General features: G+C 42.3%; 1 protein-coding gene across 1 annotated transcript in view; it reads left to right on the top strand.

Moving 5' to 3' along the window:
* CHSY1 (chondroitin sulfate synthase 1) overlaps nucleotides 235-22,296 on the top strand; it is a 73,756-nt gene continuing 51,694 nt past the window's right edge. The window contains exons 1-2 of the mRNA NM_001244442.2: nucleotides 235-557; nucleotides 12,709-13,204. Coding sequence (NP_001231371.2) covers nucleotides 235-557; nucleotides 12,709-13,204 — 819 coding nt within the window. The remainder of the gene's footprint in view (nucleotides 558-12,708; nucleotides 13,205-22,296) is intronic.

Genomic DNA, 22,296 nt, shown 5'->3' with positions numbered 1-22,296 from the left:
TAAAGACGCAGGCCTCGGCGGGCGGGGTGGGCGTGCGGAACAAAGCACCGGCGTGGGGCCTGCGTGCGGCTCGGGGGCCGCGATGGGCGCGGCGGGCCCGCGGCGGCCGCGGCGCTGCCCGGGCCGGGCCTCGCGGCGCTAGGGCGGGCTGGCCTCCGCGGGCGGGGGCGGCAGGCTGAGGACTCGCGGAGCCTGCAGAGGCGGCGGCGGCCCGGCGGGCTGAGCGGCGCGGGCATGGCCGCGCGCGGCCGGCGCGCCTGGCTCAGCGTGCTGCTCGGGCTCGTGCTGGGCTTCGTGCTGGCCTCGCGGCTAGTCCTGCCCCGCGCCTCTGAGCTGAAGCGAGCGGGCCCGCGGCGCCGAGCCAGTCCCGAGGGCTGCCGGCCCGGCCAAGCGGCCGCGGCTTCCCAGGCCGGTGGGGCGCGAGGCGATGAGCGGGGGGCGCAGCTCTGGCCGCACGGCCCGGCAGCGGATGGCGGCCAGCGCGACAGGAACTTTCTCTTCGTGGGAGTCATGACCGCCCAGAAATACCTGCAGACCCGCGCGGTGGCTGCCTACAGGTGAGCCCCTGCTCCCCGGGCACCGCCCCCTGCATCCAGCATCCCAGCAAACTGCCATGCGTGTCTGCCCTTGGCTTGTGCCTATGAGGGCTTCCCAAAGCCAAGGCTTCCTGAGCTCCTGTGGGATCGGGGTGCCCCTTGGGCGATGTTGGGCATTGGCAGCAGAGGTCGGAGACGGGATGGTGAGCGCAGCGCTCAAGAGCAAGGGCTTTTGGGGTCAGATATACCAGGGTGGCCCCTCTGGGTGTGGTCCTCGCCCTGACTTTCTGTGAGGCGCTAAAGCTTTCCTTGTCCAGATATTCACTCTCCTTTGTTCAATGAGCCTGACTGAACATTTCCCTCCTAAGGTTGTTGGGAAAACTTGGCACAGTATCTCTGATAGTGGTGGCAGTGGGGATTATTACTTGAGTCTCTGAAATCTCCATCTTTCGCCTTGCAGAACTAGAGCCAATCTAAATTAATCTGGTTAGAACCCTTCCACATGTAGATTTCACCGTTGGAATCGTTCCTGTAAATGAGGGGAGTGCCCTCTGCACACTCAACCCCACCGGGGTCTGTTGAGCAATTGGAAAGAGAATATTTGGGAAAAGCAGTTCCTGGTCCATGGTAAATTTGGTGTTAACTAGCCCAGTTTGGTGATGTGTGTGTTAGCCAGTATCTGGGCTCTAGTTGGCCATATGAGTCATAAAAGTGGTTGGAATCATGTTCAGGATTAACAAAGGGATTAGCCAAAGTAATCTTTAGAAGAGAGAAAGAGAGAGGATTTGGAATAGCAGATTTGTATTGGAATGAATTTGAGGGAGAAGAAGGATGTAGGTTCAGTAAACGGATTTAATGGAAACCTCATATGTGTGAAATATAGAAATGCTTCCTGTGGGATAAGATTTGGGATCCAGCCATAGAACAGACCAGTGCAGGAGATCCTCTGGGAATGGCCTCTTGCTCAGTCATTGCTGAGCAAGGCCAAGCTGGTTGCTGTCGGTTCTTAATTTATAACCAGTATCTCTATAACTTAAGCGTTTAAATCTAGTTCCTGTCTAAATTTTCAGGCGTCGGATGCTGTGGGTGGAAAAGCATATATGGATTTCCATTCCTCTTAAGGAAGTAAAGGATTGAAAAGGAAGATGAAAGACTGTCTGTCCTTTCAGTGCATTGGTTCCCCATTCTTGCCTGTGTGTTTCCATTAGGATTTTTTTTTTTTTCCTTTTTTTTGGCTGTACCTGCAGTATATAGAAGTTCTGGGGTCAGGGATTGGATTCTAGTTACAGCTGCAGAAACGCTGGGTCCTTTAACCCACTGTGCCAGGCTGGTGATCGAACTGAGCCTCCATGGTGACCCAGGCCACTGCAGTCAGATTCTTAATCCACTGCGCCACAGCAGGAACCTTCTTCCATTAGGATCTTAAGTGCAGAGCCTGTGTTCTGTCAGGAAGGGTCCTGAGTGCCTGAAAAGGTAGCATAATTTTGACCAAGATCAAGATTTGAGACCCCGAAGATCAAAGTTTCCTCCCCGATGTATTGAGAATTTACTTGGAATTTTATACGAATTGTGCTTTTTGAAAGAAGAGCTTCTACATCAGAAATTGAGAATGAACTATATAAATTGTTTACAGCATGACTTTGAAAGTAAATCTCCATGATTGTAATTTGGTGACAAGTCCTTTGAAATTACAACTTTGGGACAGTTACCAAAGTAGTTTGTTCAAATAGTAGATGGCATGATTCCCTGCCCCCCAAACAATACATTTTCATAGATACAAAATCAATATATACAAACCATCAGGGGTCCTGGTACACTAGCAGTGCTCAGAAGATATGCTGCAAACTGGACCTAAAACTCGGAGATGATTTTTTCCCAAAACCCATGCTTGAGGCCCTAATCTTGCTTGAGGCCTTTATCTTGCTATTTCTACAATGGGCTTACGGCTGTACTCCTGGTCTTCTTTCCAAATCTACATCCTTTTTGGATGTAGGATTTTATCTCATTGTTTAATTTCTTTAAGGCAGTTAAGGAAGAGTAGAAACACAATTGGCCCTCTGGCCCTTCTTTGTGACAACTCTGCCTTTTTGATAAAACCTTTGCTAGGAAATGCTGTGTCCTACTTAGTAATTCTGTAGACTTTCCTGAGTACCTTTCTTTCTATCCCTCTGATCTTAATCAGTCACATTCGTTGGTGCCTGGGGGTGGACCTGCCCTGCTGGTTAAGGTCCTGTGCTTCTCAGCCTGTCAACCCTGTGTTTAGACCGGCTGCAAGAGTGGCACAGGACGATTTTAGCCTTAAGGAACTCTAGAGGAAGGCCAGAATTGGCATAGAGTTTATAGGAGGTAACTTATCATTATGGCTTTGCTCTGCTTTGCAGCCTGGGCCAGAAGTCCACACTCAGCTCTTAAATTGGACATTTCATGCACAGTTCAGTATAAAAGTCGACTCGAATCTTCTAGCACAAGGTGGAACTCAAGTTTGGCATTGAGTTTTACATCTCCCTTAGGAGGCAAATTCATTTTTTACCTTAGAAAAAAAATCTCAATTTTTTGTCTATTAAAGTAAAATTATTGTTGGGCTTAGGGGTTGAAGGAGATCACAATGTTGAGTTTTTCTGTTTTGCTTTGTTTTGTTTTTGGCCAAGGCATGAGAAAGTTCTTGGGCCAGGGATCGAAACTGAGCCACAGCCGTGACAACGTCAGACCATTAACCACTAGGCTACCAAGGAACTCCAGAAAGGGCAGTGTTTTTAGTCAGATGACGCTGTGATGTACTCTTATGCTAGGATATTGAAAGTGTCAGCATTCAGATCAGGGACTAGTAACTGTCCCTGAGATCCAGAAAGAAGCTAAGAAAAGCTTTTGAAAAATTCAAGGAGATAACACCTATCTGCACTGAAGTTGGGCACTTTAATGCTGGAACAGCCCATCATTACTGACTCACTTTCCAGAACTGCCCTAAGCCTACAGTAGGAAGAGGGGCTACGGAGAGATGTTCACAGTCCAGTGACAGCAAGGGAGAAACAGCCTTGAACAAGTGGGCAAAACAAAACTCAAAATGTAACCCGTCAGAGACAGGCCAAAGCTGACTTCTCAGTGGCATGACCCTGGCTCATAAAAATGTTCCCAAACACTTACTATCTTTGTTCATCAAATACACACATGGCCCCTTGAGTCCAGACTCTTGAGTGCTGGGGACACAAGAGTGAAGGTGCTTGTTCTCATGGAGCTTCTCTGCTAGCAAGAGGGACAGACACTAAAAAGAGGGTTTCAGCTAGTGATGGGTGCTGCAGAGAAAATTGAGCAGGGTAAGGGCAGGGTGGTGTGGTATTCACTTTGTTAGGTGGTTGGGGAAGACCACCAGAGAAGGTGGTGTTTGAGCCAAGATCTGATAATGAGTCATTTGTGAGAATGTCCTTGAACTTGAAAAGCTCAATGATAGAGGAGGAGGCCAGATAGTGTCTTGTCTTGTGGAATTTTACTCTGATTTAGAAAGCCATTTGAGGACTCAGATGGGAAAGGGAGGGCTTGCGTTGTGTTCTGAGAAGTCAGTTCTCTCTGTTGTGTGGAGAGTGGATTGTAGGAAAGCACGGAGATGTTAGGAGATGTCTAGGTGGAGATGAGGGTGATGGGGACTAGTGTGGTAGCAGTGGGGATGGGGAGAAGGGGATGGCTCCAGAGTCCATGCTAAAGTCAGAATTAAAGATCTGTTGGCAGATGCTTGTGAGGGCTGAGGCAGAGAGGAGTGGAGGATGACTTCCAGATTCCCTGAGGGTTCTGGGGAGGGGAATGTTCTACAAATCAACATATAAAATAATTTTTTTAAATTTATCTTTTTGTATTCTAGGTAATTTTACTTTAAAATGGTACTGTGATTGCTCCAGAGTAATTTATTGTGTTTGTTAGTGACAGTTCATCAGAACCCCTGGCCGAGTTCCTTGTGTCGTTTGTTACTAGCTGCAATTCATATTTTTCTCATAGTTTTCTTTTTTCTTACATAGATCATTTGATATACAGAAGTTAGAGGTTCAGGTAGTTTAGTCTTTTCCTTTCTGGTTTTAGGGTTGTTTTTCCCCCTAAGCACAGAATGTTTATTGCCCTAGAGAGTTGTGGGGGGTTTTTGTTTGTTTGTTTGTTTGTTTGTTTTTTGTTTTTTTTTTTCCCATGGCTGCACCCACAGCATTTGAAAGTTCTGAGCTGGAGCTGCGACCTAAGCCGCAGCTGTGGCAGCACCAGATCCTTATCCCATTGTGTCACAGTGCGAACTCCCAGAGGTTTTTTTTTTTTTATTTTTTTTTTTTAAGTGACTTTTTTTTTCTTGATTCTAGAAGGGGTTGAAATTGTCTCACTTCATTTCCCCCCCAAATTGTCTCAGCCATCTTTTGAATAAGCTCCCATTTCCCTACCAATTTGAAATGTCATCCTCATCATACTCAAAATTCCTGGGTATGTTTTTGGACTTGATCTTTCTGTCTGTTCTTGTGCCAGTACCACCCGTTGAAATTATTTGAGGTTGAATAATATTTTAATATCCGGTAGACAAGTTCCTCTCTGTTACTCTCTTTCAGGCATTTCTTGGCCATGCTTACCTGTCTTGCTGGGAGAGTGTTGGTGATATTTAGGGTTTTTTTTTTTTAATTAATGGTTTGATTTAAAAAAAGAAAAAGCATACATATTTAGCTTTTTAGTCCATTTTTATGACCAGAACACTTAAGCTAATCCAATACCTTTTATTTGTCTTGATTCTTGCCTCTCCTGGGGACCTGTTTTGTTCTTTCTTTACTTTCTCACAAGAAAGGATGACTTCTCTTCTTGGCACCAAGAGTGATAAAAGGCACTGTTAAATATTAGCATCGGTCTTTAGGGAATTGCGGGAAGAAAGTTTGAGAAATAACTAGCTTTAGATATAGGAATCTTATTGCAAGATGTTGTTATATTGGTTAATGGCCTCTTCCTAATGCTTTAAATGAATGTAGAGTGTTCCTTTTACCAGTCTTAATGAGCAGATTTCAGAGTTCCTTTCCTTCCTTGAACTCAGTAAACTATATTTATCTTGAAACAGGTTAGAGCAATGTGTGCTTTGTCAGAATCCAATTTGGCAAAACATTACTGAAAGCTTTCCATAATCCAGATAATCAACCTGTAAATGAACTTTTGGGGCACAACCCATTTCACATTATGGCTTACCTGCGTAAGAAAGTTAATGAAAACCATGGTCCTGAAAATGAGTTCAGTGTTGTCTGTCATCGTTCCTTGATTCTCTCACACAGAGTATTCCAAGGATAGCCGTTTTTGTCAGTAGAAGAGTCTTCTTGGTTGTATTTTCATTACATTGGCAGTTCCACTTTTCTCCATCCATTCATTAAGCTGCTGTTTGTTGAAAATAGATGAGTAATTCCATTCCTGCACAGTTCATTGTCTAGGGAAGGAAACAAATGATAATATTGGGAGCCTGGACTAATTCCTGTGTGGGCATAGAGGAAAAAGGCCTGCACTGACTTAAGGGGATTGGGGCAGGTCCCACTCACATTCTTGCCCCTCTTCCCCTGTGTGTGGTCTTGAAGGATGAGCAGGGTTTTTTGAGGCAGAGAGGACAGCAGGTTCATGGAAGTGTGAAATAGCAGGAAGTAATGAAGGAATGGTGAGAAAGGACCATTCCTTGAGGCTGGGGTCTGAGATCTAGCAATCTCACTAGAAACTTTTCCAAAGGGGTTTAAAGGCATGCTCAGGTATGTATGAAATGGAAATTGCAAGTATCTTTGGTGTCATGCATTAGGAGCTATGGACCATAATTGATTTCACTGATTTAGCCATGCTGTGATCTGTTTGTCTAACAGTAAACAATGATGTGGCTGAAATATGTTTACTGGGATAAAGAGAGGTTCTTACTCTGAGAGTAGGTTTTAAAATCGTATGCCCAGTATGAGACCATTTTCAGAATCAGAGAAATGTTTGTGTTTGTGTGACATAGAAAAGAAACTGTGAAAGAATATATATAACTACGATGGTGAATGATTTTTCATATTCTTGGCATTTTTGTGTATTTTTGAGGTTTTCTACACTGAGCACTTACTTTATAATAAAGCTGAGTAACTGCAGTTAAAAAAAAAAAAAAAAAAGGAGATGGCAGCTCTTGGAAGGAAATGTGAGTACAGTTTTGAGTGTGTTAAATTTTACCTGCAGGACTGCTGGGCCCAGATGGCATGTTGGCCCTGGGTTTCCTGGAGCTTCGAGTCAGAGTCATGCTTTTTTCAGTAAATGGCAGTTACTCCTGCCCCCAAATGTAGGGATAACACATGCATTTGGTTAGTGTAACTATATTTCCTTCAGTACTGTAACTTCATGCTTCCAGCCTGTACTTGGGAAAATCAAGTGACAGCATTTTTACTGTGAGGGCTTACTTATGTGAATACTTACTCACATAAGTATTCAGTGCCTTTATCTACTGTTGGTGTCTTTTTTGGCTTCTTGTACAGGATGGAATTGGAGGAATAAGAGACTTAGTTATGATTTAAAAGTCGTGAAGCTCTCCATCTCATTTTATTTATTTTTTATTTATTTATTTTTTTTGTATTTTTGCTATTTCTTTGGGCCGCTCCCGCGGCATATGGAGGTTCCCAGGTTAGGGGTCCAATCGGAGCTGTAGCTGCTGGCCTACGCTGGAGCCACAGCAACGCGGGATCTGGGCCGCGTCTGCAACCCACACCACAGCTCACGGCAATGCCTGATCCTTAATCCACAGAGCAAGGGCAGGGATCGAACCCGCCACCTCATGGTTCCTAGTCGGATTCGTTAACCACTGCGCCACGACGGGAACTCTCTCCATCTCATTTTAATGCAGTGCCATTTTCTGGCATTCATAGCTGTTATTTTTGTTCTGTAGTTGAGTACATTTTTTTGTGGTTGATTCAAAATTAGATGTAGTCTGCTCTGATTTGAAGTCAACTCTGGGCTTGCCAAACCTGAGGATTACTGAAAATGTAGATGTTAATGCCATTAAAATGATTGTCTTATAAATTGAACCTAGGTGCCAATGCTGATTTTTTTGTTTGTTTGTTTGCTTTGCTTCTTAGGGCAGCACCCACAGCATGTGGAAGTTCCTAGGCTAGGAGTCGTATGGGAACCACAGCTTCTGGCCTACACCACAACCACAGCAAGTCAGGATCCCTGACCCACTGAGCAAGGCCATGGATGGAACCCGCATCCTCATGGATACTAGTCGGATTCATTTCCTCTGCAGCACAAAGGGAACTCCGGCAAATGCTGATTTTATCTTGAACTTAGTTCTTTGTGTTTCCAACCTAATGCCAGAAAGTAATTGGGCAGGATTTAGGGTAGCAAAGGGATCCAAACACAGAATGAGGGTTTCAGAAAGTAATGTTTCACGTAAAGTTTTCTGGCCTTTGAAACCAGCCGAAATATTGAAGGTGTCTGTGACGGGCAGGTCTCACCCCGGCAGAGTGGGAGGAGGTGGCCGAAGTGAGTGTAAGCCTGTTCTCCTGATCTACGATGACTGTTTTCTCAGCCTTAGCAGCAGAGGAGGGACTTCAGAAGAAATGGGGGCAGTGACCTGGGAGACAAGTGTGGGGATGGGCAAGCCAAGAGGCTGGCCAGTGGAGGTGTTAGAGTCAGACAACACCTGCTCCCCGGCTTCTGCATTTATTAGCTTTGTGATCTTGTGCAGATTACTTACCCGGCTATGAGCCTCAGTCTCCTCTGTAAAATGTGGCTAGTGGTACCTCTCACACCTTGTGGTGTTTTCGCCATAGGTGGTGGCAGATGCCCTCAGCACACTGCCTCACATGCTGAAACCCCTTAGTGAGGGTGGCTGTTGGTGGTAGGAAGTGGGCTTGGGAGAACCTCAGCAGGGGAGGAGGACTGGCTTGCAAAGGAGTTGCTAAATGGGGCTCAGGGTGCTTTTTTTATTGCTTGCATTCAACAACGCTGATTTTTTTTTTCCTTAGATTTACATTTGAAAACTAATTTGATTTATACATGATTAAAAATTAGTTGCATATTTATACTTTTAAGTACATGGCAGCAAAATGCAACCGTATTTAAAGTAGCTAAGACTTGAAGCTTTGGAAATGGACCGTTAAGATCAGATTTTGCCTTCTGCCATTTAACACGCCAAATTTTTGGAGAAGGCATGCTTGTGGTCTCTATTGATGAATATTCCCATTGTTTTCTGTGAATTTGGGCTCCCTCTTAGCTCTTAATACCTTGAAACAATCTCCTAGGCTAGTGCCCAGGCTATTGTTGAGGCGAGAAGCTGTAATCCACCCTTCAACAGCTTTATTGTGGGCTGGGGAGGGTCTTTCATGCTTGCTTTCACCTTTAGTCTAGTTTATAGGATTAATGGTAAGGAGTCTAATTTGATTTCTCCTTTAAAAATTTTTCCCACCATTTGTGATCTCTATCCTGTATTTCCTTACCTACTTCCCAAAACAATTTGAGATTACTCACGTCATAAGGTCAAACACAGTGAGACAGTTAAAAAAACTCTAAAAGAGGAAGCCACATGTCCGGAAACCACAGACACGGAAGGGAAACCTGCAGCTAAATCTCCTGACTGCAGCGCTGTCAGAGACAGAGGGTGAAAGGGGCATGTAATGTACCTCCTCTGATCCTCTATCCAAAAGTAACCATAGTGAACACTTTGGAGTAGAGTTGTGCTATACTCTATTTTGTACGTCTGCATTTGTTTCCTTATTAATCCATATCACAAGTATTCTGTTGTCTCCTTCTTAAATTTACCCATATGTAATGAATGTGTATACTCAGGACAGTAGTCAGGCTGTAGATGCAGTTTTGTACAGAAATATGCTTGATGTAGTTTTTCTTAAAATAACATGAATAGAAATGGAGACTCTGGGATGGGGGGAATGGGGTCGGGGGAATGGACTGGTGGTTTGGGATTGGTATATGTACACTGAGGTATATGGAATGACTGGCCAACAGGGACCTGCTATATATAGCACAGGGAACTCTACCCAGTATTCTGTGATAATCTATACGAGAAAAGAATCTGAAAGAGAATGGCAGTGGGCGTATGTATCACTGAATCACTTTGTTGTATAGCAGAAATTTTATCACAACATTGTAAATCAACTTTACTTCAATAAAACTTGAAGGAAAGAAAAAGAAACTTGACATGGTTATTAAATCCTAGCTCAGCAAAAGCATTCCACAACGAAGCTGGTGTTGCCCAGCTGCATGACCTGACTATGTATTAACTTGGTGTAGAGACAGCATTTAAGAAGCCTGAGTTCTAGCTTGGCCAAACGCTCAAATTTCAGTTGTCCTATCTGTGCTGTAGCAAGAGTTGGTTATCAGTCCACTGAAAAGTGAGCTTTCCGGCAAGGGCCTTTGCAAGTGTTCTGTGGTTTCAGTTAAGTGAGAGCTCTTTGCTCCCAGTAACAAATGTGTTGATGGACAGAGTTGACATTTGCTTATGAAAATTAAGGAAGCTGACCCATTTCTGCCTCAGGAGGGGGGCCAGCTTGCTGCTTTAGAAGCATTTCCTTCATTTCTTTGAAATTATCAACACCCTTCCCTGCCTCTCCTGGGATGGTAAATCATGATTTGTGCTCCAGAACTCTTTAATTTTATGGAGCTGTTTAAACTAAAGGTACCCTAAGTAAAAATGATCATGGTTTCCCAAAATTGGAGGAGTTACAAAAACTCTGTACTGAGAAGTTTCCTTAAATGATCCTCCTTTTTTTGGGGGGAGGGGGAGGGTAAGATACTGCAGACTATCTAGCTTTAAATTACATTTCAGGAGCACCATGGATGATAGACTGCCTGCAGCATGCCTGTGGACTTTACCTCTTAATAACTGTGTTCTGGTTGTATTTTGATTAAGTAGGTTTCTTTCTCCGTGTAGATGTTAGTGTGGCTCACCTAGAAATTTCTCAAAGATAAGAGATGGGAATGGTTTCCTGCCCTTTTGTATGCACACGTGTGCACACACACACGGCATCTTTAAGTCACTTCACGTGTGTGAGCAGTATTTATTGACCTCTATTACATGCCAAGCACTGAAGTTATTTATGTCTTCAAAGAACTGTGACTGCCAAACAAAAATAATTTCTACATAAAGGAGGGAATTAGGGGCACCTTGACCTGTCTGACCTTGGTATAACTTCATCATTCCTGACTTCCCCAGAGTGAGAAATGGTCTCTCTCCTGATGTTTCTGTGTCAGAATGTGTTTAAGTTATCAGATTTTGTGGAGGTTAGAGTTCATTCCCATTTGAAAATGGGGTTTTCTCCTTATGGGAGGGGTTGATTTCTCTTTAAATGTAATTGCCCTTTCCTACTGTGTTTACTTTACATCCTTTTTGTCCAGGCACATAACCCTACATAAACATGAAGTACAGTACCTGGTATATATACCAGTACAGTACTTGGTATGTATAGCATCTGTAGTTCCATTAGTTATCATTTATGTCAAGTTCTTTTTTAAGGGTCCATTTTAAATCCAGAGGCATTAAAGGAAAAACATTACAACTAGTGTATTATATTCACTCTGAGATGCACATTTTTTTTCTGAAGCGAAGGTGCATTTTACAGTTGCTGGCATCATGTGATTATGACTGGCTATACACGTATACTTCAGTGATATGGTGGAAGTCTAGACTGCTGCAGTAAAGCAAGTATCACAATAAAATGACTCACAAATTTTTTGGCTTCCCAGTGCACATAAAAGTTTTATCTGCGCTGTACTGTGATCTGTTAAATGTGCAGCAGTAGCATTGTGTTTAAAAAGCAATGTACAGTAACTCCCTGGTGGCCTACTGGTTAGGGATCCAGCATTGTCAGTGCTGTGGTGCAGGTTTGATCCCTGGCCCAGGAACTTCTGCATGCTGTGGGAGTGGCAAGTTTATGTGTATTTCATCAGAAAAATTTCTCCAAAAGAAGTACTATGATGTTTGCAAAAATTTCCCTCACTATAGAGATACACAGAAAAAAATGAAAGCCCTCTTTATCCACCCCCACCCCTCCCCATTTCCCTACTCTGTACCTCTTCCCCAGAGGTTGGTATATATCTTTTCAGACATTTCTCTCCTAAGACTTTCCACTAAACGTATGTATGTGGCTCCCTCATGTCATTTTTTACTACAATAAATGCAGTTGTAACAGTTCAGTAAAATAAAAGTGTATCAGAGAAAACATCATCTGGGAGCTTTGCTGTTTTGATTGTATTAAGGCTAAACGTACTAGTTCATTTATTCTCTGTGACATGTTTTCCCTGGAAGTCCTCTGTATAAATATATGTTCTTATAGCTAGACTACTTGAGCTTTTGATACGTAGCATAAAGAAAGTATAAGGAAATATGTCATCTGATGGCCTTAAATTGGGTGTTTGGCACTCTATTTCTTCCTTGTTGACCACTTTCGTTTCCTCTGGCTGTGAGATGAGCAGTATGTTCCAGAACACACAACCCTTCACCTTGAGTGCAGTGGCTTCCCAGGGCTGTAAAGCGTGCAGGCCCCCATCTCTGGGCGAGTGAGGCCCATCCCCCCTGCAGGACAGCCCCCACAGCTATGCCCTAGTGTCCTGTTGCGCACCCATCCCAGGGGAGCGCACCCCACTCTGAGTTGGGTTTGTGTCCTTTGTTTGCTCACTTTTCTCTCTAAGTGCTTGTCTGAGCTCCTGACAAGTGCAGTCTTGGGACTCTTGAATACGTAGAGGTCTGTCCTCATGTTGGCTCCATCTCAGCTGCAGGGTCTGTTTTGTATCCCCGAGATCTAGCACATCCTTGGCACTTGGTGAGCCACCCAAGAAAATGTGTTATGTGCACGACTTTTTATTTTTTGTTTTTTTCATTTTATAAAGTGGAGGCACTTGTTAGGTAGGGGATTTGTAAGTCTGAATATCTAGACTTGGTGCCCTGGCAATTTGGTTTTCAGCCATCACCAAAACATAGTTATTGGGGAAGTAGCTTAACACTTCATTCTTTCTTGTCGGGATCGTTTGAAAGTGAGTTAGGACTTTGCAGAACCCGGAGATGTGGGCTTCCATTAGGGGGGAGCAAGCAGATCAAGTAGCTGTTTATCTTCCTTCTGAAGGTATGGTGATTCAGCATGAGTAGATACGGGGATTTATGGAAATGGGAAGCCTGGAATAAACTGTTCTCTCACTGATGTTTTTTTTTTAATTCCAGAACATGGTCCAAGACAATTCCTGGGAAAGTCGAATTCTTCTCTAGTGAGGGTTCAGACACGTCGATCCCTATTCCGATAGTGCCACTCCGGGGTGTGGACGACTCCTACCCGCCCCAGAAGAAGTCTTTCATGATGCTCAAGTACATGCATGACCACTACTTGGACAAGTATGAATGGTTTATGAGAGCAGACGACGACGTTTACATCAAAGGAGACCGTCTGGAGAATTTCCTGAGGAGTTTGAATAGCAGTGAACCCCTCTTTCTCGGGCAGACGGGCCTGGGCACCACAGAAGAAATGGGGAAACTGGCTCTGGAGCCTGGGGAGAACTTCTGCATGGGGGGCCCCGGTGTGATCATGAGCCGAGAGGTTCTCCGGAGAATGGTGCCACACATCGGCAAGTGCCTCCGGGAGATGTACACCACTCACGAGGACGTCGAGGTGGGGAGATGCGTGCGAAGGTTTGCCGGGGTGCAGTGCGTCTGGTCTTACGAGGTGAGAACAGAAGAAAATCTGTTAATTTTGTCATTCATTCCAGAGCAGTCATAGGAGACTATACGTGGTAATACCCTCTTTAAGGCTTAAAAATTGGTATTAAGTTATTATACATATTGTTTCCTAATTCTTTTCTTTCGAATTCTCTTCTTACCTTTTCTCTTCGTGTTTAGAACATACCTTCTGTACTTTTTGGGGGGCTGCACTTGTGGCATTTGGAAGTTCCAGGCCAGGGATTGAACCCGTACCATAGCAGTGACAATACCAGGTCCTTAACCCGCTAGGGCACCAGAGAACTCCCATACCTTCTGTATATTTGTCCTAATACCTTAATCAGTACATAATGGCACTTGGGACCCAAAGAAAAACTTTGCTACTGGTCACAGTGATACTTTAATGGTTTTCGAAAAGTTTCATGTCGTCTAACTTATGCTGATTTTGCCGATGTGATAGCAAGAATGTCTCTTTTTTTTCCCAAAGGCTTGGCTTCTTTCATCTGGTCATGTTGACCCTCATAGTTTAGAAACTTACATGTTTTGAATTCATAAAATGAGTAATATGTGAAAAAGCCTATAGTATTTGGCTTTGCATTTATTTTAAAACTTGACTTTTTTAGACAGTTATTATGGTCTGTAACTTTGCAGTATAGTTGTTCCCTTTAGAATAGGCAACTTCTGAGTTATCTTAATACATCAGTGCAGTTTTTTGAAGGAAACCTCCTTGGAGATGTTTTCTTTTTAATACTGCTGGAGAACATGAGTTAGCTTTTGACTTTTCTTTGTTTTTATTGGCAGATATGCACCTCTTGCCTGCAGTTGCAGGATGTGATATTAGTCAGAGTGGAAAAAATTATTTAGGTCGTGTCGTGTTTATTAGATCGATAAACCACTGATAGTTGTGAGGAGCAGAGGAAATCACTAGACCTTGCCCAAGAAAAAGAAAAGCACTTTTGAATGTAAACTGTTAGCTTTTCTTCTGAGTTGATTTTCCAGAGTGCTTGTGTGAACAAGTAGTATTCTTGTCCGTACTTTCCTTTTCTCGAGACTTGCTTTTAGATGTTTCCTCTTCACTCTGCTTCATTCATTTGAACTTTTTGGGAAGTAGACATTTTCAGGTACATAGGAAGTGGTCTTCATGAATTTCCAATTATAAAAGATACATTTCAAATCTCAAATGTGATCTGCATGAACCCCGAATCTCTTTGTGTGTCTCCCCTGCCTCTCCATGGCACGGGCCTTTGCTCACTGGAGCTTGGGGGGAATTCTATTCTCATGGATTTTTGTTGCTAGGAAAGCCCTTTGGGGATTTTGAGCAGTTTTAAGCAAAATGCCATTGGCAGAAATCCTGCATTTTCCCCATCCTTAATTAAGCAGTTAGAACCATAACAGGTTTCATTATGGTTACAATGTGTAATGCCTTGTGTATTTTGGAGTGCTTCATGCTGCCGCTGACCTCTGAGAAGCTGGCCTTCCTGCTGGGACTGTAGAGGATAGGCCTGCCTTTGAGAAAGAGTTTTTAAAAATCTGTGTCTTCGTGTTGTAACACTGTTAAATTGTTACATACCGCTAGCTAGACACCAACAGAGCCAGTATCTTGAGTTTATCAAGAACTTTGGGCTAGCCTTAGCGCCAAGATAGAGTGAGAAAGTATTGTCCTGGGGCTGTGGGGGTTGGGAGACAGTTTGGGGGCTGTTTCCCTGGATTATGATGTAATCACCAGTTTTTTGAGGCCTGAGGTCTGGTGCTAGAAGTTGTCGGGTCTGGACACTTGGACCTGTCCATTAAACTTGATGCATCTGGTGACTGACCTTCTTAGCTAAAGGGATCCGGTGGGGAGGAACCTCTCTCCTGGGTTGCTCCTGGTCCCTGCCCAGACCTCAGCTTCAGATGCTGCCCCAGCTGCTTTGTGTTCCTCTAAATGCAGGAAGACACGGTTTTTCCTAGAAACTGCCAGCTTGCTCTCCCCGGGGCTTGTACCAGATGACTCTTTGTGGGAGAAAATCTTCTCCCAGAGTGTGGCTTATCTTTCCATTTGGAATGTAGTGTTTTTATTGTATGCAAATTGTGAGTTTAAGTATAGCCTAATTTGTCGTTCTTTTCCTGTATGGTTTATGTTTTTTGTGTCTTTAGAAACTTCCCTCCCTTGGGTCACAGGAATTTTCTATATCTTTTAATGTAAATTTAATTTTGCCTTTCACATGTGCATCATCATTACCATTTTTAAGAATTCTATTGGGACCTTGACCATTTTATTTGACCTTTGATTTCTTTTCCATTTCTTTTTTTTTTTTTTTTTTTTTGGTAGGGCTTTAAGTGCTTCTAACCTAAATCCTCATTAGGATTTATCATTATGTTTACCACTCAGGCAAGATTAATCCCTTTGGTGGATGAGGAACTTTTATTAAACTTCCTATAAACCTAGTTAACTCCATTAAGACTCACATTATGAGAAATTATTGAGGTGGAGTCTTATGTTAAAGACAATTATGTTAAGCTTTGAGTTTTGGAAGGTACTTATTTAGCTCTATTATAAACCTAGCCAGAAGGTGTAATTTTTTTTTTTCCTTGCAAGTCCCAAATAATGCTGTGGGATTATACTTATGTGTTTAAAGTGGCTCCTCAGGAACAACTGTCATAATCAAAATCCAGATTCATTTCTAGGCTTGTTTTGATTATTATTGGTGCCTAATTTATTAATACACAACTTCATTAGGTTTTTTTGGCGGCACTACAGCATATGGAAGTTCCCAGGCCAGGGATCAAACCTGAATCACGACAGTAACCAAGGCTATAGCAGTGACAAAGCTAGGCCACCAGGGAACCCTAATCATTAATACATGATTTTAAAAACTCTTTGAAAATCATTTTAATTTTATAGAAATGTATAGGAATGAGAGAATATCCACACAGCCTACACCCAGAGTTAACCCATTTGCACTGTTGTTTGCAAAGATAATTTCTTATCCCACCAGGGCACAGCTTACGTAAATTTAACAGTGTTGTCTGCAGACCCAGCAAGGTCCCGGCCACAACTCTTCCTTCTTCATTGCAGGTTCCAGCCTGAGGTCAGGTATTACATTTGGTTGTCTTGACTCTTCAGCCTCCTTTAATCTGGAGCATTTATACAACCTCTGTCTTTGTCTTTTATGACCTTAGCATTTTCCATAAGCAGCTTTCAAAACTTCATTTTCATGAAAAAATGTGACTGCAATATGGTAAACCATTAGGTGGTTTTTAGTAGTGATCTTCAAGGCTTATTAAAACCTTCCACTGTGAGGACCCAGCAGCCTTGAGTTAATACTGGTGGAAAAGAGGGAGGAGGAGCTGGCCAACCTGGTTCCCCGTTGTCTCAATGGGGTCAGCATCACTAACTCAGCTTTTTTTTTTTTTTTAAAGAAATGGTATTAAAAAATTTGAAACAGTAGTTTATTTTATTTAGGCAAATATATGAAATATTACTCTTTTAATAGGAAGGACAAAAAGAAAATTGACCTAAGTAATTATTAATTTTATTTTAAAAATTTTATTTATTTTTCTTTTTTGGCTGCACCTGTGGCATGTGGAAATTCTCAAGTTAGGGGTTGAATCTGAGTTGCAGCTGCAACTCACATTGCAGCTGTGGCGACACCGGCTCCTGAACCCACTAGGCCACAGCAGTAACTCCCTGTTTCTTATTGAAGTATATATATTATACCTATGGAAAAGTACACAAATCATAAATAAGTGTAGAGCTCAATGGACTTTCACAGATTTGACACAGCTAGGTAACCAGCATCCAGATCTTACTTACATCTGACTCAGTGTTTGACTAGTCATGAATATATTTGGGGTAGAAAATAACCATTACTAATGAAAGTTAGTAACAGGCATAGTTAGATTTGGCAATTAAAAAAAAATCGTCTTTTGAATGCTGTCATACAGGTTTCAGGGATACGTTTTCCCATCCCTCTCTCTAACCACTGGGTTCCCCTCATGAGTCATCTACCCTAGTGAGCCTTTACTGACATGCCCAATGCATGTATAAGCAATGAAGTTTGTATATCTTCCCCCTTTTATTTGAATGGTAGCATGTTTTACATACTATGTGTATCTTGCTGATTTTTGCTTATATCCCTTGGAAATTCTTCTATTCAGTGTGTAAAGAGCTGCATCTTTTTTTTATGGCCATTCACGCTCTTTCCATTTCTTCTCACCTGGGTTTCATTTATCCCAGCATGTCCCAAACCTTTCTACATCATGGCACACATATTGAGACGACTGCTACCCCAACCTCTAACCCCTCTACCCGGCTCCAGACCTGAAGTGGGTGTTATTTGGCACATCCCCAAATGTTTGGGAGACTCCAGTACACCAAGACACACCAGCAGTGACTGAGTTAACCGTTCATTGTTTGTTATGGGATCATTAATAGGCCCAGTGATGCACTCTGAACTAGTAGGAAATTGCAAAAGAAGAATGAAAGATAATGGCCTTTTTCTCCCTCAAAGACTCTAGTTGAGGAGACAGAAACATACATTCATGAAATAGTTGAAAAAACTTAAAAATGTTAAAACCCTGTGAAGCTGACTTTAAATATAAAACAGTACAGGGCAGGGTAAGATCTATGGTGTTTGTTGTATAGGAAGGCATATCACCAAGGGAAATTGGGAATTTAGAGCAAAATAGGTAAAAAAGAGTTCTTCCGTGTTAGCCTGAGAGACTTTTAAAGGAGTATTGAATATCCTTATATCAGAAGACTGGTTTTTGTTTTTTGTTTTTTTTTCCTTTAACCATAAAAGAAGTAATGTTTCTTAACTGCTAGTTGTCATAGAGCTGACTGAATTTTGGTGGTACCTTGATCATTCCTCTAGGCTGCTCATTAACCTTACCTGGCCAAGAACCAGGCAGACCTCCAAATGGTTAGACTAGATGCTCAAATACTGAGCATTAATGCTGCCTGTTTCTTTGAGGCAGAGTCCATCATGAGCCCTATTGTTTTGTTCTGGCAATTTGGTAGTTCAATTTTCAAGCTGCTAATAGATTAGAAGGGCAGTTAGCGCCCCCAAAAGGGGGCTGCTATTTAAGGACTGTATCAGCAGTGAGGTGTGAAGGGGAAGTGAAAAATAAGAGAAAATGAGTCCTAACAGCATAAGACCAACCATTGTGTTACTGATTTCTTTCTAATTTTGTTCCATATGGCTGGAGAATGTGCTTTGTATGATTTCCACTTTTTGAAAATTTATTGAGACTTTTTTATGGCCTCACATGTAGTGTACCCTGGAGAGTGTTCTACATCCACTGGAGGAGAATGTGTAGTGCTCTTGTTGTGTGGACAGTTACCTTGTTCAGTCTAGTTGGCTTTTATGTTTATCAAGTCTTCTTTTTCCTTCTTTGTCTGGCTAGTTCTGTCCACTATTGAAAGTAGGATATTGAAATCCCCAGTATTACTGTTACATTGTCTGTCTCCCTTCTGTCATGTTAGTTTTTGCTTCATATATTTTGGGGCTCTGTTGTTAGGTGCATATATGCTTATAACTATAAACCTTCCTGATGGATGACTCCTTTTATCATTATAGAATTTCTTCTTTCATTTTCAGTAACAATTTCTGTCTTCAAGTCTGTTTCGTCTGGTGTTAATATAACCACTCCAGCTCTCCTTTGGTTACTGTTTGCATGGTATATCTTTTTCCATCCTTTCACTTCCATTTATTTATGTCTTTGAATCTAAATTGTCTCTCTTGTAGAAACCGTATATAGTTGGATCATTTTTTAATCCATTCTTCAAATTCTGCCATTTAATTGGGAGTGTTTATTAACCTATTTACATTTAATATCAATTACTGATAGGGTAGGATTTATGTCTGTTATTTTGCTATGTGTGTTCTATCTCATGTCTTTTTTTGTTCTGTGCTGCTTTCTTTTGTATTAAATACATATTTGCTATACATTTTTACTCTCTTGTCATTTCTTTTACTTTATTTTTTAGTTTCTCAGAAGTCACCCTCCGTGTTACACTTACATATTAACTGATAACAACCTGATTAAAATTAATACCAACTTAATAACAGTAGTATACAAAATCTTTGCTTCTGCATAGTTCCATTCTTCCCCTAATCTTTCATTCAGTTATCATCATACAAGTGAAATCTTTCTATATTGTATACCCATCAATGCAGATTTATAATTGTTGCTTTATGCAGTTGTCTTTTAAATCAGAGGAAAAAAAGTTACAAACCAAAAAAATATTGTCTTTATATTGTAACAATTTATGTTGTCTTTTTTTTTTTTTTTTTTTTTTTTTGCTATTTCTTTGGGCCGCTTCTGCGGCATATGGAGGTTCCCAGGCTAGGGGTCTAATCGGAGCTGTAGCTGCCAGCCTACGCCAGAGCCACAGCAACGCGGGATCCGAGCCGCGTCTGCAACCTACACCACAGCTCATGGCAACGCCGGATCGTTAACCCACTGAGCAAGTGCAGGGACCCAACCCGCAACCTCATGGTTCCTAGTCGGATTCGTTAACCACTGCGCCACGACGGGAACTCCCCTATGTTGTCTTTTATATTTGCCTGTGTAGTTAACCTTTGGGGCTCTTTATTCATGTGTATTTGAGTTATTGTCTAGTGTCTTTTTAGTTTGAAAGACTTCAGTATTTCTCATGGGGCAGGTTTGCTAGTGACAAATTCTCTGAGTTTTTTTTTATCTGGGAATATCCTAACTTCTACTTCACTTTTGAAGGATACTTTTTGGTTGATAGTCTTTTTCTGTCAGTATTGTAAATGGAAACTTTCTGGTATCCATGGTTTCTGATGCAAAATCATTTGCTAATTTGTTGAGGATTCTTCCTATGTAATGAGTTGCTTTCAAGATTCACTGTAACTTTCTCCAGTTTGATTATGATGTGTCTGGGTGTGGCTTTTTTTGAGTTTATCATACCTGGGGTTTCTTGAGTTTCTTGGGTATGTGGATTGTTTTTTCATCAAATTTGGGAAGTTTTCAGCCATTATTTCTCCCCATCTTTCTGCCCCTTTCTCTTTCTTGCTCTTTATCTAGGACTGCCATTTTGCATATGCTTAGGCTCTGTTTATTTTTCTTTACTCCTTTTTCTTTCTACTCTTCAGATTGGGTAGTTTCAATTGACTTCAAGTTTGCTCATTTTTTTTTTTTCTACCTGTTCAAATTTGTTTTGCATTTTTCACTCCAGTTATTGTACTTTCCAACTCCAGAATTTCTATTTGACTGTTTTCTATAATTTCTCTCTTTTCATTGGCTGCTGTCCCCTGCTGTATATGAGCTATACTTTTTTTTTTTTTTTTTTTTTTGTCTTTTTGCCTTTTCTAGGGCCGTTCCCGCAGCATATGGAGGTTCCCAGGCTAAGGGTCTAATTGGAGCTGTAGCTGCCAGCCTGCACCACAGCCACAGCAATGCAGGATCCGAGCTGCATCTGCAACCTACACCACAGCTCACGGCAACACTGGATCCCCAACCCACTGAGCAAGGCCAGGGATCCAACCCGCAACCTCATGCTTCCTAGTCAGATTCGTTAACCACTGTGCCATGATGGGAACTCCTGAGCTATATTTTTTTATTTCTTTGCCTGTCTCATATTTTCTTGTTGGAAATCAGACCTTTTAAGTAATATAATGTAGCAACTCTGGAAATCAGATTCTGCTCCCTCCCATAGTTTGATGATGTTGCTATTGTTTTGTTTAGTGACTTTTTAGAACTAATTCTGTAAGATCTGTATTCTTTTTGTGTTTGTGACCACTAAAATCTCCCCTTAGTTTGCTTAGTGGCTAGCGGATGATTGCATGGAGATGTCCTTAGGTGCTGGAACAAATGAGTTTCCCAGTCTTTGCTGAGGGGCCCTGTGTATCTGCTCGTGTTTGCCTTCAACACCCACCTCACAGTTCTCAGCTTTTCCTTAGCTTGCTTCCTGTTTGCACAGAGCCTCAAGGTCATCCCGAGATGAGAGCTTAAGACCTTCTGAGGTCTTCCTGGGCATGCACAGAACCCTGTACATGTGCATGGCTTTCTGTGTTCCCAGAATATGTTCAAGCTTTTCAAAGCCTCTTGTGGACATTTCATACCCCAGCTTTTCTCTTTAAACTTTTTGGTTAGCCTGTTTTGTTCTGTCAGCTTCTTCCTCAGGCAACATGGTGTTCAACAGTTACTCACCTCTTCCCCACCATGAGGCTCTTAGCAATGGGAGATCTCTGGGTTAGGTCAAGTAAAGGTAACCTAGCAAGTGAGGTCTTCTAGGGACCCACTAGACAGGTCAGATTATGACAGTTCTCTGAGAATGGGGCTTTGAAGGATCTCTAGCCCTATTCTGCCTCCTGCCATGGCTGCCAGGCTGCTGGTTTTCACCATGATTGCAGACTCTTGATTTGCAAACTTACCACATTACGAGGGATCCAGGAATGGAAATAAGGAAAGTTAAAAGGTCACAGAGTTCACTGTCCTTACCAAAATCTCACTGTTATTCTTGCATAAATGCTTCCTTGATTACTGCAAACCTTTGGCTAGTATCCAGAGTCCTAAAAATGTTGCCTGAAACAATTTTTACCCATGCTCTTCTTGCTTTTGTGAAGGAGAGAAATTTTGGAGGTTTTTACTCTACCACTTTCATTGCTGTCATCTAAGACCATCTATTATGGCGCCTTAGCTTCATAGCTTAAATTTTGCTTTTTCACAATCAGATAAATCACTCTGAGCATCCTCTTATCCTCACTTAAGAAGTCAGGGAATTGTGCCCTAAAAATTAGAAAGACTTTGAGCCCATCAGTTACAATATTCACACACATTCATTTTTCAAATTAAGTTTGAACATCTGGTACAACTAAGAGACTGTTCTATGTGGGGGCAGCATGGAAAGCAAAGGCTCTGCTCTCTTCTATTCTTGTGAGCTGTGCTGGGTGCAGAGAGACATACAGTGAAGAGCAGTGTGTGTGCTGTGTTCAAGGCATGGCAAAGGGACTGTTGTTGATGGAGTTGGGTGAGCAAGGGGAGAGGTGAAAGAAGAGGCCAGATGAGGGATGAAGGGAGTGAGTGCGGAGGACATCCTTTAGGGCACAAGAGGCCTGGGCTTGAATCAGAGTTGAGTCCTTCTTCACC

This window comes from Sus scrofa, chromosome 1 (assembly GCF_000003025.6).
Source record: "Sus scrofa isolate TJ Tabasco breed Duroc chromosome 1, Sscrofa11.1, whole genome shotgun sequence".
NCBI classification, from domain to species: domain Eukaryota; kingdom Metazoa; phylum Chordata; class Mammalia; order Artiodactyla; family Suidae; genus Sus; species Sus scrofa.
Note: the sequence above shows the minus strand (reverse complement) of the source record. Positions and strands in the feature narration are given on the sequence as shown.